The sequence below is a fragment of the Monodelphis domestica genome, chromosome 6 (assembly GCF_027887165.1).
Source record: "Monodelphis domestica isolate mMonDom1 chromosome 6, mMonDom1.pri, whole genome shotgun sequence".
NCBI lineage: Eukaryota > Metazoa > Chordata > Mammalia > Didelphimorphia > Didelphidae > Monodelphis > Monodelphis domestica.
The window spans coordinates 246,253,148-246,269,608 of record NC_077232.1 but is presented as its reverse complement, the minus strand read 5'-3'; the positions used below and the strand labels follow the sequence as shown (position 1 = coordinate 246,269,608).

The 16,461-nt window shown below is 36.0% G+C and overlaps 1 protein-coding gene across 50 annotated transcripts in view; it reads left to right on the top strand.

Moving 5' to 3' along the window:
* The window catches only part of ANK2 (ankyrin 2), a 765,649-nt gene that overhangs the window by 549,436 nt on the left and 199,752 nt on the right, over positions 1-16,461 (top strand). For all 50 annotated transcript variants that reach the window (XM_056803048.1, XM_056803045.1, XM_056803053.1 and 47 more), the window contains one exon: positions 1,949-2,047. In XM_056803048.1, the coding sequence (XP_056659026.1) occupies positions 1,949-2,047 (99 nt within the window). The remainder of the gene's footprint in view (positions 1-1,948; positions 2,048-16,461) is intronic.

The following is a 16,461-nucleotide window of genomic DNA, read 5'->3' as shown; positions in this document are numbered from 1 at the left end:
TTGTTGTTGTTGTTTTGTTAATTACCATAGTGATAGGGCAGCTAGGTGGCTCAATGGATTGAGAGCCAGTCCTAGAGATGGGAGGTCCTGGGATCAAATATGGCCTCAGATACTTCCTAGATATGTGACCTTGGACAAGTCATTTAACTCCCATTGCTTGCCCTTACCACTCTTCTTGGAACCAATACACAATATTGATTCTAAGATTAAAGGTAAGTTGTTTGTTTGTTTTTTAAATAAGATACTGAAATGGTTTACCATTTTCTTATCCAGCTCATTTTACAGATGACAAAACTGAAGCAGAGGATTAAGCAGTTTTCCCAGGGTCATATTGCTAGGTTTGAATCTTCTTGATTTCAAGCTTAGCACTCTATTCACTGCACTATCTAATATCAGTATGTTTTGGAGAGACCAGGTGAGGAATGGGGGAAAACCAAAGTGCTCTGAGAAACTTTGGAACTCAATTTTGTTATCTTCTTTTTATCTCAGGAGCTATCAATAAAAAGTCCTTACTGAATTTAGCTTCCTTCTGGAACAGATGCTTCTACTATTAAATTGACTTCGTCCAGCCTATGTTTAACTTAAAGGGCAGCTTGGTGGTGCTATAGTGCATAGAGTACTGAACCTGGAGTCAAAAGACTCGTGTTACTGAGTTCAAATCTAACCTCAGACACTTGCTAGCTGTGTGTCCCATGGCAAGTCACTTAACAATTTGCCTCAGTTTCCTCATCTGTAAAATGAGCTAAAGAAGGAAATGTCAAACCACTCCAGGATCTTTGTCTAGAAAACCAAATATGGTCAAGAGTCAGAAACAACTGAACAACAAGAACAGAAATGCTTAATTTATCTTAACTATTGATGGCATCACAGCCAAAGTAGTTATTCTTCCAGGAGACATCTCTGATCTCTGCTGCCATATATATATATATATATATATATATATATATATATATATATATATATATATATATATATATTTGGCTCAGTTGGTTTGAATCTTCTTGATTTCAAGCTTAGCACTCTATTCACTGCACTATCTAATATCAGTATGTTTTGGAGAGACCAGGTGAGGAATTTTCAATTATAATTTTCAATTACAATTTTCAATTATAACTTGAGTATCCATCACTTATAGCTTTAAGTTTCACTGATGCAATATTGAAATCTGTCTTGTCTCCACTCAAGATTCCCAAAACTTCTACTGTATTCTACTTCTTACTGATCTCAAGCAGAAAGGAAGAAGGAAAAGAGACAGATAGAGATGGAGTGAAAAATGAGAGAAAAAAGAGACAGAGTGAAAAAGGAAGAGCAAGAGATAGAAAGCAGGAAGAGAGAAAAAGATAAGAGGAGTTGGGGAAGAGAGAGAAAAAGATAGACAGAAAGACAAAGAGAAAGAGAAGAGGAGAGGAGAGAAGACAATACAAGAGGAGAGAGAAGAGAGAGAGAGAGAGAGAGAGAGAGAGAGAGAGAGAGAGAGAGAGAGAGAGAGAGAGAGAGAGAGAGAGAGACAACACAAGCACAGTGGAAGGGTATAATCATAACCTTTTAACAGCTAACCTCTTGAGGGTAGAATGGAATGTGTGCACATGCACTTTTAAGTTTAATCTTGTGTTGTTAACACTTTTTGAAAAATTATAGACGATCAAAACAAATCAAGCTGGAATTTATAAGAGTTGACTATTTCTGAGGCATAAATGTTCACATTAAAATTTAATCATCCACTTCAGCTGGTTAAAACTGGCTCCAGCACACTCCTGTCTTTGTCTAAGTTTGTAACATTTGTGGGGAGGGATCATACTTACATGAAACATGTAGCAAGTATATTTTACCCTGTTAAAGTCACAAGCATTCTGAGGAAAGCTTAGATTTTCACAACAAAAGAAATTTTGGAGTTACTCTAACTTTTCTTTTCTCTCTCTTTTTAAAATTTTTTTCCACTCTCAAACAGAAGGGAAATACAGCTCTACACATTGCATCTTTGGCAGGACAAGCTGAAGTTGTCAAAGTTCTGGTTAAAGAAGGAGCCAATATTAATGCGCAGTCTCAGGTATGGATTTAATTTCCTCCTCTAATATTCATGGCTTTTCATGGAAAGGATTTTAATATAATAGTTATATTATAATTGTATATATAATATGATAATTGATTTCTATATTTTATATTATATACATTATATGCTTTATATAATAAAGGAAATTTATAAAATAAGTAGAACCAGATGGGCAGAAATGTGCTCATAAGGGCTTTGGTTAGTTATTTTAGTCATATTTTTTCATATAATGGTATTTTTTCTATTTCTATCTTTTTTTCTAGTCCTGTCTTATTAGAAATATATTTCTTCTTTTCTTAAAATTCTCTGCTTGATGTTGATTTTAGTGGAAGCTTGAGAAATCTCTTGTTAATCTTGAACTCTCAATAGTGAGAGACAGGAAAAGAGAGTGGAGACCCCCCTTCTCAAAGCGGGGTTCAGGGGAGACAGCTGATGTTTAAGGTTGACTGAGAGAGAGGAGAGGTGGTTTGAGGATTTTCCCCCTACTGCCTTCCTTCCTTAGCTAAGGCTGCTCTCCCAGATTCACTTTTGTCCCTCTTGTCCCCTCTCCACTACTCTAGACCAAAGGGTCTCCTCTTGATCTGTTCACTCACACTTGATTCACAGCTTGGGGAACAGATAACTATTTTAATGTCAAATCAATCAGGGTAATACAAAGAAATATCTTGCAGGGAAAGAATGGGTGAGAAAAGTGGGGAAAAGGGGGTCCCTGTCTCTGTCTAAACCCTTTCCCCTTCCTCCTCAAGTTTGAGGGTAACTCAGGCCTTGGCAGCCTGAGGCCCCTGAGAGAAAATCAGGTTGATCACCCTGGGTTTGGCCCCTTGGCCAAAGTTCAGACTCAGACCAACAGGAGCTGAAGTAAAGTTGGATAGAGATTTAAAATGTCTTTTTCAGGTTTCCTCTTCAATAATCTTTTCAATTGGGAAATGTTGGGGGGGGGAAGATTTCCAGTCACAGACAGGAAAAAGTGAGTAACCCTCAGGAGAAAGTCTTTTTCAACTTTCTCTCTTCAACTTCTGAGAGACCAACTCCTCTACCAGCCAGAGTCTTCTCCTCCTCCAGATTCCAAACTCCTGGGGCCCCTCCCCCATCAAGGTGATCAGTTCCACACACTCTTCACTCTGGCACTTTTCTTATGTGCCAGCCTCTGTCACAATAGGAATCTTAAACATGAACTCTAATTTCAGAAACAAGGGTTATTGTGAAATAAGGATTAGTAATCTATCCATTTCTATTTTGCTCTATAGAAATGTTCAGTCACTCCCTAAATATTTGTCTCTTTGAGTGTCCTGTGACTTGGTAAGGACCCCCACATTCTCTGGCATAGGCGTGCTCTTGCAAATGGTAAAGGACTCATTGTATTTTTTGTAAGCATAGCTTTCACTGGTTTATGATATGAATCATCATTGTCCCTTAGTGCTCTCTGAGACTTGGGCCAGATTACAGTTCCTCCACAACATGGTTGCCTACAATATGAGGAAACACAAAAACTGAAAAATATAGAAAGATATCTAAATAATCCCATTCCTCAGCTTAGTTCTGTTATAAGAAGGTCTAATCTGACTCTCTTCCTTTCCCTGTCCACTAGCACAGTCAGCTTGAAATCCAGAGTGTAACAACCAGCTTGAGAAAGCCATTGGAGCCTTGACCTTCTGTTCTACAGGTTATAGTGTGAGAGACCAATACCTTCATTAGGACTGTTGGCAGCAGCTGCTGTCCTCTTGCTTGTACAATTTAACCACTTTTCCTATTTGTGTTAGTTCTTCATAAATGTTCATATGATTAGAGAATTTTTTTCAGGTAGGGAAGGAAACAGGCAGTTAGGAGAATAGAAATGGTAATTTGCCTAAAGTATCTACTACTTTTAGGCCATTTCTTATCCCCCACCCACCCACATACAGAGAGAAAATGGATTTGCTCAAAATGTGTTGGATACTATTGGGGAAATTTCTTGGTCCAGAGATTCTAAGGTTCTCCTAGTTAGTAATTATTGGTCCATTTGACTAAAGGTCAATAAATTAAGAGGCAATACTAGATGATAAGTTTAATTAGCATCAGCTGATGGGCAGTTGCCAAGTGAATAGCAGTGGCTCTGATCCAGAGGGAGAAACACACATATAATGGGTTTTACAAAATGATAGGGCAATATTACAGAGCAAAAGGCAAGTTCAATGAGTATGAAGAGAGGCTTTTTGGTCACTTTCCTTATTTAGGGGATTAATAATAGGCATAAAATTTCAGGCCATTTGGAAGAGAATGTGTTAACCATTAATTGTCAGAAGTTGCTAAAAATCAGGTTTGTTCTAAAGGGATAATATTTTCTCTGCAGTTAATTCTAACAGAATATTCTGCTTGAGACAAAAATTTCAAAGACCAAAAAGGCTACTTTCTTTTTTTTTGCATGTCATCTTATACGACTTATTACCCCTGTCTCTTCCTGTGAATGATTCTTCTAATTACTATAATAGTGAATATAATTTCTGAGAGTTACAAATAACATTTCCCCATATATTAATATAAATAATTTGATCTTTTTGAAACCCTTAAAGAAGAAAGTTTGAATAAAAAAATTTTCCCCTTTTCCCTCTCTTTCTTATTTACCTTTTCATGTTTCTCTTGATTTTTGTGTTTGGATATCAAACTTTCCACTTCTGGTTTTTTCTTTACAAATACTTGGAAATCTTCTATTTTGTTGAATGCCCATACTTCCCCCTGGAAGTATATAGTTAGTTTTGATGGATAGGTGATCCTTGATTGAAGACCCAATTCTCTTGCCTTTCTGAATATCATATTCCAAGCCTTGTAGTCCTGTAGTGTAGAAGCTGCCAGGCCTTGTGTAATCCTGCTTGCTGTTCCTTGATATATGAATTGTCTCTTTTTGGCTTCTTGTAAAAATTTCTCCATAGCTTGGAAGCTCTTGAATTTGGCAATTACATTCTTGGGAGTTGTCTTTTGAGGATTTAGTGTAGAGGGTATTCTATGAACTCTTTCAATGTATTTTCCCCCTTGTTCAAGAACATCAGGGCAGTTTTCTTGGATAATTTCTTGTAGTATGATGTCAAGATTTCTGTTTATTTCTGGGTTTTCAGATAGACCAATGATTCTCAAATTGTCTCTTCATGCTCTGTTTTCCTAATCTGTCATCTTGCCAGTGAGATATTTTATGTTTTCTTCTATTTTTGTCAGTCTTTTGACTTTGCTTTATTAATTCTTGCTGTTTTGCAAGATCATTGACTTCCAATTGCCCAATTTTGGTCTTTAAAGATTGGTTTTTCTTTTGGGTTTGGTCTATCCTGATTTTCTTGGCTTCCAGCTGTTTCTCCAACTAGAAGTTCTTGTCCTTTAAACTTAGTTATTTTCTTTTTGAACTAGTTCCCACTTTTCTTGCCAGGAGGCTTCCATCTTTTTGATAAGCTCCAATTTAAATTATTCAATTGTGGACAATTTCCACTTTTTGGATGGTTTTGGTGCATTTATTTGTATTTCCTCTTCTTTTTCCTCTATTGCCTCTATTCCTCTATTTTCCTCTGTAAAAATTATCCAGGGTTAACCCCTTCCTGTTTTTCTTAGTATTGGAAGTTGTTGTTCCTGGGCACTGTTTGTCATCACTATGGTGGTTATCCCTACCCTTTCTAGTCAGAAATCTGAGTGGGATGGGTATGGAGCTAAGAAGCAAGAATTTTGCCTGAGGCTAACTCTTGAATCTCTGCAGCTTCTACTGTTTTCTGCCCTTCTCTATGCTATCTCCATATAAGCACCCACAGTCTGTGCTCTTCAGCCTGCTGGGGTTTCAGGTCTAGCTCCTCTCAGGGATAGATCTTTGGTAGTCTTAGTCAACTACCAAGGACTTAGAGATGCCTGTCACTTACTCTAGAGGTGACCCTCACTCACTCACTGATTCTAGAGCTTGCTGGCTCTGACTGGCTCCATAGGTGGGGTGGGGGAGGGTAGGTCAGCTCATATTTTGGTGGGAGCTTTTTCACCCCCTTATAGTGTGGAAATGCCCAAATCTCACATGTGCTGCACCCTTCTGTAGAGATCCTTTGTTCATATGAATTTGTTTTTTTGGTCTTTTGAGGTAGTCTATATTGGTAGGAGCTGAGGAGAGGAAGAGTCCTGCATCTAGACTGCCACCATGTTTACCCAGAAGTCTCAAGAAGGCTTATTTCAAGAAAGAATCAATCAATCAGGTTTATCTTGTTCTTGCCAATTGGAGGTCTCTATACAACACTATAACTCTAATTCTTTGGGTTATATCTATTTAATCAGAGATTTATTTTTAAAGCCAATAGCCCTATCCTTTATATTAGACTTGATGTTAGATTGAAACAGCAATTTGAAAGGATACACTAATTTTTATTTCTTAGGGAATGAAAAAGAATGATACTTCTCACAACTTAAAATTAAATCCAAGGATTTTTTTTAAAATAGTAATTGTACATGATGGATGTTTGTTAGAAGTTTAGTCAATGTTTATTGAAATGGCTTGATCAATAAGGAATGATGATTGGTGGAAAACTTTTTTGAGACTTTTTTAGAATGATTAATACTTAAAATATTAGATGTCAAATGTTTATTACACTATTTTCAAAAGTCTTTAACTATGAAAACCAAAATATATTTAATTAAAATTCATCTTCTGTTTTTTATTAACCAAAAAAAGTATTTTAAAATATTTCTTCTTGCATTTTAATAAATGAAATGAAGCAGGCAAGGATTGTATTTGCTTTGAAATCTCATTTGCTTACCTGTATACAAGAAGTTTCTAGAATTATAGAACACATACAGAATTATAAAGGGCATATAGGACTTTTACTGGGACTCCGTCATCAAAGGATCTGGATGTAGGGACTACCCAATTCCTTTTTAACAATAGCAGGTAATATGTATGTAGAACATTTAAGATTTTCCAACATTTCTCTCAATGTCTCTTTAAAGTCAATAGTACAAGCATTATTATTTTACGGAAAACTCAGACAGATTCACTGACTTATCTAAGGGCCCACATCTAGTCTGTATTGGAGCTTAATAAGCTCTTTTTGGAAGCTTTTCTAACCTCAATAAGAATACTCTTCTTTCTTCCTGCCCTTTCCCACTCTCTTGGCCTTTCTATGGGACAGGTATGTAACCTGAAAGGGGGGGAAGAAGGCTGGTGATAACTTGGATTAGATTATATGACAATTGCTTTTAGCACCAAGTAACAAGTGGATGTCATTGTTTTATGTGCACATGTCCAATTCCTGGTTCTAAACTCAAATTGCATTTCTCAAACTATTTTAATGAATAGTAGAATTAAACAATGAAATTCAGGATTTTTCCTTATATTGTTGAATACCGAGTCAAATTAACCATTTTTTCTAACATGAAACATTGCAAACTCTTGCTTGGTATAAAATCTTTATGTATTGAGAAAAATTTTTAAGATTACAATCTTTAAGTCACACTGAAATCTTGAGTCATATTTAATTAAACATTTAGGGTATTGTTTTTAAGTCACAGCCAAGTCTTCCTGTTAAGTTTCCCAATTTCCTTTTACTTTTTCCTGGGAAGTCTTACTTACAATCTTAATGACCTATCATACATTTTAATACCCTTTCTGTGCCATCTGTTCTTACCCTAGTTTAGGAAGGCAAATCTAAATTATAGGAAAATTATTGGAAAAAATGTGGATACTTTTTATTTTGAAAAGAGGTCATATATTTAGAAATGAAGATAATATATTTTAAAATACCATATCAAAATAATGACTTCTCTGATTCATTGATATAAGAGTTCCATTCAACAGTAGAAATAGCAATCCATCCTTGGCACCCTATCCTGTGCCATTCTTGTCCATCTTCTTCCCACAATTTCAATAAAGAGACTTAACCATCTTTTCTCTTATATGACATTAAGAGGACACCAGTGTGGCATTCCAACTGTCAGTTATCCCTTGTCCTTTCCATGTGACTGGTCTATAGTCTCTTCCTATCATACCATTCCTTAATTATTTCTTTCATCCTTGTTTTCAAGAATTCCTAGCTGGATATATGTTATTTGCTCAGTCCTAATCGAGTCATTTATTTTGCCATTGCCAATGTTTATGAGACTGATATTTTTTTTTCCTTTGGAAGTAGTTGCATTTTCTTTTCTCCTCCTGGATCACTGTCTTATTATGCCAGAGAGGTTAGCATAGATCATTGAAACTTTGAGATATGTCACTCAGAGTTAACAAGGATGCTCAAGTCATAGTGGAGAGTTCTGAAAAAAGCTGATCCATTGGAGAAGGAAATGGCAAATTACTGCAGCATATTTGCCAAGAAAATCCCATGGAAATCATTAAGAAGATAAAAGATATGACAAACGAAGATGAGCTCTCAGGTCAGAAGGTATCCCTCATACTGGGGAAGAGCAGAAGACAACTATTCCAGTACTCATGAAGTGGCTGGGCCACACCTTAAAAGAAAACTCAGCTTCAGATGTGGCTGGTGATGAAAGGAATTTCTGATATTGTGAAAATCAGTATCTCATAGGAACCTGAATGTAAGATCTATGAAGGAAAATACGCTGGATATAACCAAATAGGAGATAGAAAAAATAAATATTGGCTTCTTGGGTGTCATTGAACTTAAATGAATAAGAATAGGTAAATTTAACTCGAGTGATCATTAAATCTACTGCTGTGGTCAAGAATCCCTGAGATGACATGAAATAGCCCTCATAATCAATAAAAGGATGAGAAGAACAGTACTGAGACATAATCTCAAAAATTGACAGATCCAGGTCAAACCATTCAACATTACACTAATACAAGTCTGTGCTCCAACCAATGATGCCAAAGAGACTTAAGTTGATCAGTTCTATGAAAATCTACAACATTTTCAAGAAATAACAGCAAAAACAAGATGTCATATTCATCATAGGGATTGGAATGCCAAAGCAGGAAATCACAATATAATTAGAGTAATAGACAAGTTTGATCTTGGAGTACACTGAAGCAGGGAAGGGACTAACAGTCTTATCATATTGATTTGCTGGTCATAACAACCCCAAAAGTCTAATAGACATCACCAGATGGCCAATATCAAAGTCAGATTGGTTATATACTTTGAATATACTCTGTGGTATACAGAGGAAAAGCTTTATATAGTCAAATAAATCAAGATATGGAGCTGACTAAGGTTCAGATCATGAGTTTCTTCTTGCAAAATTCAGATTTAAATTAAATTAAATTAATGAAAGTTAGGAAAACTATTAGACCACATAAATATGTCCTAAATAATAATATCACTTATGAATATAAAATGGAAATAATGAACAGATTTAAGTGGTTAGATTTAGTAGATAGAGTACTTGAAGAACTATGAAGTTCATAATAATGTATGAGAGTCAGCAAGAAAATAATTCCAAAGGCAAACAAGATCAAGAAAGCAAAATGGCTGTCTGATGAGAAAAAAGAAAAGAGAAAGAGAAAGATATATCTAATTAAATGAAGAATTCTAGAGAATAGCAAGAAGCAAGAATATATAGAAAAAGTATGCAAGAAACATCCTAACATCACCAGTAACTACAAAGGTGAGGTTACTGATCCAATGGACATCCTGGAGAAACCCAAGTGGGCCTTAGGAAACATTGCTACAAATGGAGTATGGAGTGTGATAGAATTCTAGCTAGGGTATTTTAAATACTAAAAGATGGTGATTTTAAAGTGCTACTCTCAATATGCTAGAAATTTGGAAAACTCAATAATGACCACTGGATTAGAAAAGATCAGTTTAGGTTTTAATCCTAAAGAAAGACAATGCCAAAGAATTCTCAACTTACTGAACAATTGTACTCGTTTCACACAGTGATAGAGTTATGCTTAAGATTTTGCAAGCTAGGCTTCAATAGGATTGAAGGATATCTGGTCCAAGAATTATCCAAAGAGCAGGCTGATTTTTGAAGAGGCAGAGTGACTAGAGACCAAATGACCAACATTCACTGAATTTGGAGAAAGTAAGGGAGTTCCAAAAAGAAATCCACTTCTGCTTTATTGCCTACACCAAAACCCAAGATTTGGCAACTGTTCCATTACTTCCTGGCAAATAGAGGTATAATGGTAGCAGTGTTAAATTTTATCTTCTTGGACTAAAAGATCATTCCACACAGTAACTGCAGGTATGACAGTAAAAGATGCTCTTTAGAAAGAAAGCTGTGGCAAATGTATACATACAAAAAAGAAGAGACATCACCTTACCTAAAGAGTCCAGATGGTCAAAGCTGTGGTTTTTCTAGTAGCAACTTATTGTCTGTGAGAGTTAAACTACATAAAGAAATCTGAGCACCCCAGAACTGACATTTTTGAATTGTGTTGCTGGAGAAGTCTTGAGAATCCTTTGGACAGCAAAAAATTCAAATCAAATCAGTGAATAGTTAAAGAAATTAACTTGAACTATTTACTTAAAGGTCAAATACCGAAGCTGAAGTTTAAATACATTTTAGTAAATAAGACTCATCGGAGAAGACCCAGATGTTGGGAAAGAAAGCAGGTGAGAAGGAAAAAGGGACAGGAGAGGATGAGATGGATAGAGTCACAGAAGCAACAGTCTTCAAGAGAGAGTAGAGAATAGAAGACTCTGCTTCTATGTTCCATGGGATCACAGAGTTGGTCACAACTGAATGACTAAACAATAACAGAGTATTCTATTGTTTCATTGTAACACATTGGTAAATTGTTCATTGCAACAGAATCATAGTATTGAAAAGATGGCCCTTTGCTTTTATGAGAAGTAATTAAAGGAATTTTGCAGTTTACAGAAAGCAATACTACTCCTTATTTGTTGTCCATCTGTAGTGTCTATCTCGTTTATATGTGGTTATAGGCAGCCTCCAAAAGGAATTCATCAAAATACATGTTGAAATCTGGACCCAAAAAAACCCCATTCTTCATCCACTTGGGTTTTCTTGTACAGATGGAAAGGCCAAACTCCTTTGCATTATTACAGATCTAATCCCAGAGTCTCTGCAATATTATGGGACTTGATATGATTCGTATAATATCATCTGAGAACTAGCACTATACTCAATACTGGAGACTCAAAACTAAGATTGCCAGCACCCTCAAAAAGTTTATATTTTAACAGGGAAGACAACATTTATATGTGCATACCAATCAAAATAAATATGAGGACTTTGGGAATATATTGACAATTGGGGTAAGAGGAAAGGTTTCTTGGGGAAAATGGAGTTTGCAATGAGTCTTGAAGGAAACCATTGATTCCAAAAGGAGTCTGAGAAAAGAGACTGAATTCTAGACATAAGGTATAATGTGTGAAAAGGTGGAATTACCCTGGTGATTGTATAGAAGACAAAACAGAATGGGATAAAGCTAGATGTAGAGGAATCCAAATAAGAGGCTATTGCCATGTATTCAGGTGAGAGAAAATGAGGACCTGAACTAGGGTGGTGACTTTGTGAGTATAGATGGAGGAGACATGTGAAAGATATTGTAGAATTAAAATAAAAAAGATTCAGCAATTGATTGGATTTGTGAGATGAGTAAGAGGCTAGGATAATACACAAGTGGCAGAAAAGAAGGCCTGAAATTAGTATGTAGAATTGGACAGCACCTTTCAACGACTTGGCAATACAGCATATTTCTTATTAGAATACTTCTACATCAAACTCTTTAAAAGCTTAAGGGAACTTGGGCTTTCTTGTTTCAGCAAGGCTTACTTGAGCTAAGAGTTCCTTTGGTAGCAATATTCTTTGTTGTTCAATCATTTCAGTCATATCTGACTCTTTATGACACCACTGGAGTTTTCTCAGCAAAGATACTGAAGTGACTTGACATTTCTTTCTGAAGCTCATTTTACAGATGAGGAAATTGAGGCAAAGAGGGTAAAGCAATTTGTCCAGAGTCACCCAGTTATGTGTCTGAAGCCAGATTTGAACTCAGGAAGAGGAATCTTTCTAACTTCATACCTGGCATTCTATTCACCAGTGCCACCAGCTTGCTCCTAATAGAAGTATCTTAATTTGGGGAATTGAAGAATTACTAGGCAAGATGACCAATTAGGACAAGTATTCACTTTGATTCCTGATAATGGCTATACCATCATACATTCAATTTCCAGAAGAAAAAGCTGCACAAGTAGTATTCAGCTATTCTCCACCCACCACCCTCATGGAAACAAGTACAAAGGCAAACTATAATTGTGTTTCTCTATTTAAAGGGTTGAGCAAATTGCTTAGCTATGTTTTAAGTGGATAATTAACATATATTTTCATCATATTTTTAATTCATACATGGCGCTGCTGGCAGTTTTTTTTTTGTTGTTGCCATTTCATTGGGGTAAATGTCTTATAAGAATATTCTTCATCTAAAGATATGACAATTTTATAGACCAGTTCTAATTATACCTCTATAGAACAGATACTTTGATTTAAATTTTTCAAGCAGAAGTATTATAGAAGCAATTGATTGACTAAGATCACACAGTGAATGAAGGTCATGTATACAAGAATGACATGGGGATCTAGTCTTTCTATCTTTTGTTCCAAACATCATGACCATCAGAAATCATAATGGTTGTGAGGAAGAATAATATAACTGACATCAGTGAGGGTTTCTTTCATCTTCCTGCAATATAAATTAACCTAATTTCCCCCTAGAATGAACAAAGTTATTCTTGCATCTTGATTGGCCTAGGAAATCCAAGTTTCCCTTTTTCTAGGTCCACTAGTAGCCTTTGGCCATATTTGGTGTGGCTCTGTAGTCACCTAAGCTCAGTTAAAAGGCTTACCCCCATGAAATCAGGGCACTTTAGACTTGGAGGCTGTTCCAAGATCATACCAGTCACAACATGATGCCCTTCTGTCCAGATGTGTTTCCATAAAGAGATGCCTATCTAAGCTACATGAGTATTCTTGTTGAATATCTTTTCCATGCTTTCACACTAAGTAAATGAGTGACCTGTGAGCATCTTCTTTAACTATAACATGGATCTTATACTAATAGAGTAGATATATGAACTGGATCCACTCTTAGATATGGGGAAATCCTACCTCCTTAAATCAACTCTTTCCACTGAAAGGACCAAATGTGTATTTTGGGGGAAAACGCATCTAATCTGGATATAGAAGCTCTTTTAAAAATTGGAATCTCTGACCAAAGTTCTAGTTTTGTGCATGTTTGAGGTAGGACAGAATGTTCAATTAAAAGCTTTTGTTGCCAGAGCCAGTGGTGTGCCATATGGAAGTAGTTCCCAGTGCCTGGCATTCTGGCCAACTGTGTGGGCTTCAGTGCTGTCCTCTTCCCTTACAACTGTTCCCTTTACAACCCAATTAAAAATAGTTTATAATATAACCAGTGGCAATCACACCTGAAGTATATTTGCCCTTGCATCTAATTAATAGTCACTGGGAAGGTGCGAAGGTCCATGTGTGATGGAATCTTCTATGTGAAACTAACGATTATGCTCTGAAGGAAACCTGAGAACCTTTATATACCAGTACAATGAAAGTTATTTCTGCTGCGGTGAGGAACTCTGCTTTTGAGATAAAATCTTCAGAATTTTTGGTAGCTAAGTGGATAGATTGCTGGATGTGGAGTCAGGAAGACCTTAGTTCAAATCCTATCTCAGACAGTTCCTAGCTGTGTGACCCTGGGCAAGTCACTTAGTCTCTGCCTGACAAAAGGATCCACTGGAGACAGAAATGGCAACCACACCCTTTCCAGGAAAACTCCAGGGATAGCTATGGTCCATGGGATCACAGTCAGACATGACTGAATGACTGAACAACAACAATTCAGAATTATTATAACCAATTAAGAAAAGGTTAGTAGGGAAACATGATTGCTAAGTATTGGAAAAAATATTAGATTTATTTTACTTGTCCCTAAAAAAGCAGAGCTAAGAACAACAGATAAAAAGTGGAAAGAAGTAAATTTAGGATTGAGGTCAGAAAACATCATCAACAATGACTGTTAGACTTCTAAACAGTTAGATTAATTCAGAAAGAGACTGAGATTCCTCAAAAGTAATTGGATTTACTCTCATTGGAGATCTTTAAGCAAAGGTTGAATGACAACTATTCTAGATCTAATCAAATTCCTTCACTTTATAGAGTAAAAAATAAAAACCCAAAGAAGTTGGAATGTGTCTATCAATGGTCACAGAGATATTAATTATCAGAGCAAAGCTTCAAATTCATGTTCTCCAACTCCAAATCCAGCACTTTCCACTGTGCTATTCTTCCTCTTTAAAAAAGGTATCTTTTAAAAATAAGTGAATAGGACTGAATGGGCCTATAAATAGGGCCTACAAATGGGATTAAAAAGGTTCCTTTCACTCATAAGATATTATAAACAAAAATATAGGAAAAAGGAATCAAGAAAATGGAAAGGAAGAAAATTTAAAATAATCTAAGAATATGTATCTAAAGTTCAAAATGAAATAAAGGATCTTATTTATCTGCCTTTCCCTTTGCAAAGAAGGGTATCTAGGTGGGTCAGTGAATAGAACAGTGAGTTTGAAATCAGGAAGACTCTTTCATGAATTCAAATCTGGCCTCAGAACACATATTTGTCCTTTGATCATGTCACTTATTCTCATTTGTAAAATGATCAGGAGGTGGGAACAGCAAACTACTTCAGTATTTTTGCTAAGAAAACTTCAAAATGGAATCATGAAAATTCAGACTGAATGATTAAAAAACACCCTTGCAAAGAAAAGAAAAATTAAGGAAAATGAAGACAAACACCTTTGGAAGGAAACACAAAAATCATCAGGAGAAACTGAGAACAAAACAAATATTGAAAAGTCTAGGAGTTTTTTCTTAGATTATTTTAAGACCTTTTTGTAAGTTTTATATGTGCTAACAATAGTGAAACAATGAAAGAATGAAAAAGTGGAAACTATGCTAAGTATTAAAGACATAGATAGAAAAATAAGACAGTCCCTGCTCTCAAGGAGATTGAATTCTAATCGGATGAATGACACATATGGAAAGTTCGGGCTTAAATCACCTGGTGAGGTCCAGTTGTTCTTAGGGTATAGTGGAAAGCAAGATGCTAATGTATCTTCTTTAGTATAATTTTTATAAATAAAATCATCTATGCCTCTGATGTTGAATTATCTGTGCTCGAAGACTTTGTGTTGTAAGACATTTCTAAGTCTCCATCAGTTTGGGCTGCTGTGGAGGGGATTGGATGGTCTGCAAAGGCACTTCCCAGGACACACTTCCATAAGTTTCACTTCCTTGCCCTTAAGGGGCAGGCTGGAGCCTAGTGCCCTGGGGGAGACTATTATTTCTGTAGCATTTGGGCCCAGGGTCCTAGGCCCTCTCCACATGGGTGTGAAGATCAAGATGATTAGGCATGAAGGGTAATTATACAAAAAGATATACAAAGTTTAAATATAATTAAAGTTATTAATGAAGAATTGTGCATATTAGCATTTTTTTCTATTTTACTTAAAACAACAAATTTCTGTAGTGATTTAGGGTTACTCATTGATTAAAGTAGTGAGAAAACATTGATGTGTTCATAAATTTCATTTTCTAGACTAAAGTTAGACTAAAAAATTGTCCTAGCTCTAAGTAGCATTAAGTTCAATGAATGTGCCTTTGGAACTGGAAGATTAAGGAAAAGCATACTTAGGTTAACATTTGAGTACAGTGCTCTCTGTCCTATAGTGCTCGGTGCTAATATAAAATTCCTTCTTTGTCCATTTAAAGATTGACTGAAAGTAGTGATGCAGGAGGCAGGATTCTGACTCTGATCATCATTTTACAGAGGGGTTCTTTAGTCCCTTAATAAATGATGGGTACAACTTTCTGTCATCTTCTTATTTGTTGTGACAATGAAATTAAAAACAACATACAAACACAGATGAAGGAGCCCTTTGAATTTTTTAAAACCTGCTAAGTGTGCAAGTTATTATGATGCTGTGGTACCTAAGATGGAGCCTTCTGTAAGCAGATTGTTCTCCACCGAGAATTACTAAGAGATGGGAAAAGAGTCCTCCCCATAAGGGACAGCTAGGAGCCACTGTCTTCCCCCTATGGCATCACATTTTCCTTTCCCTTAACAGCTGGAGCAGATGAGTATAATCCTCAAAGGTCTCTTTGCCCAAAGCATACCATAAGCAGCAAAGCAACTCACAATCACCAGTGTTACCAAAGCAACCGACAGGGATTTAGCAAAGTTTTTGTTGACATGGGCTTCAGTTAATTGAAAGAATCGGTTTCTGTGTGGAGATTTCCCAAACTGTATCTCAGCCAAGGTTGCCATTGATAGAGAAATTATAGTGTTAAAAAAAGTTATTTTCTCAGGGGGACCATTTCAAGGAAAAGTACCTTTTGAGAAAGATATTGACAACTTCTTATGAGGAAATTGATGAACTAGAGCTTGTTGAGAAAACTGGTTTCAAAACCTTTACATGGTA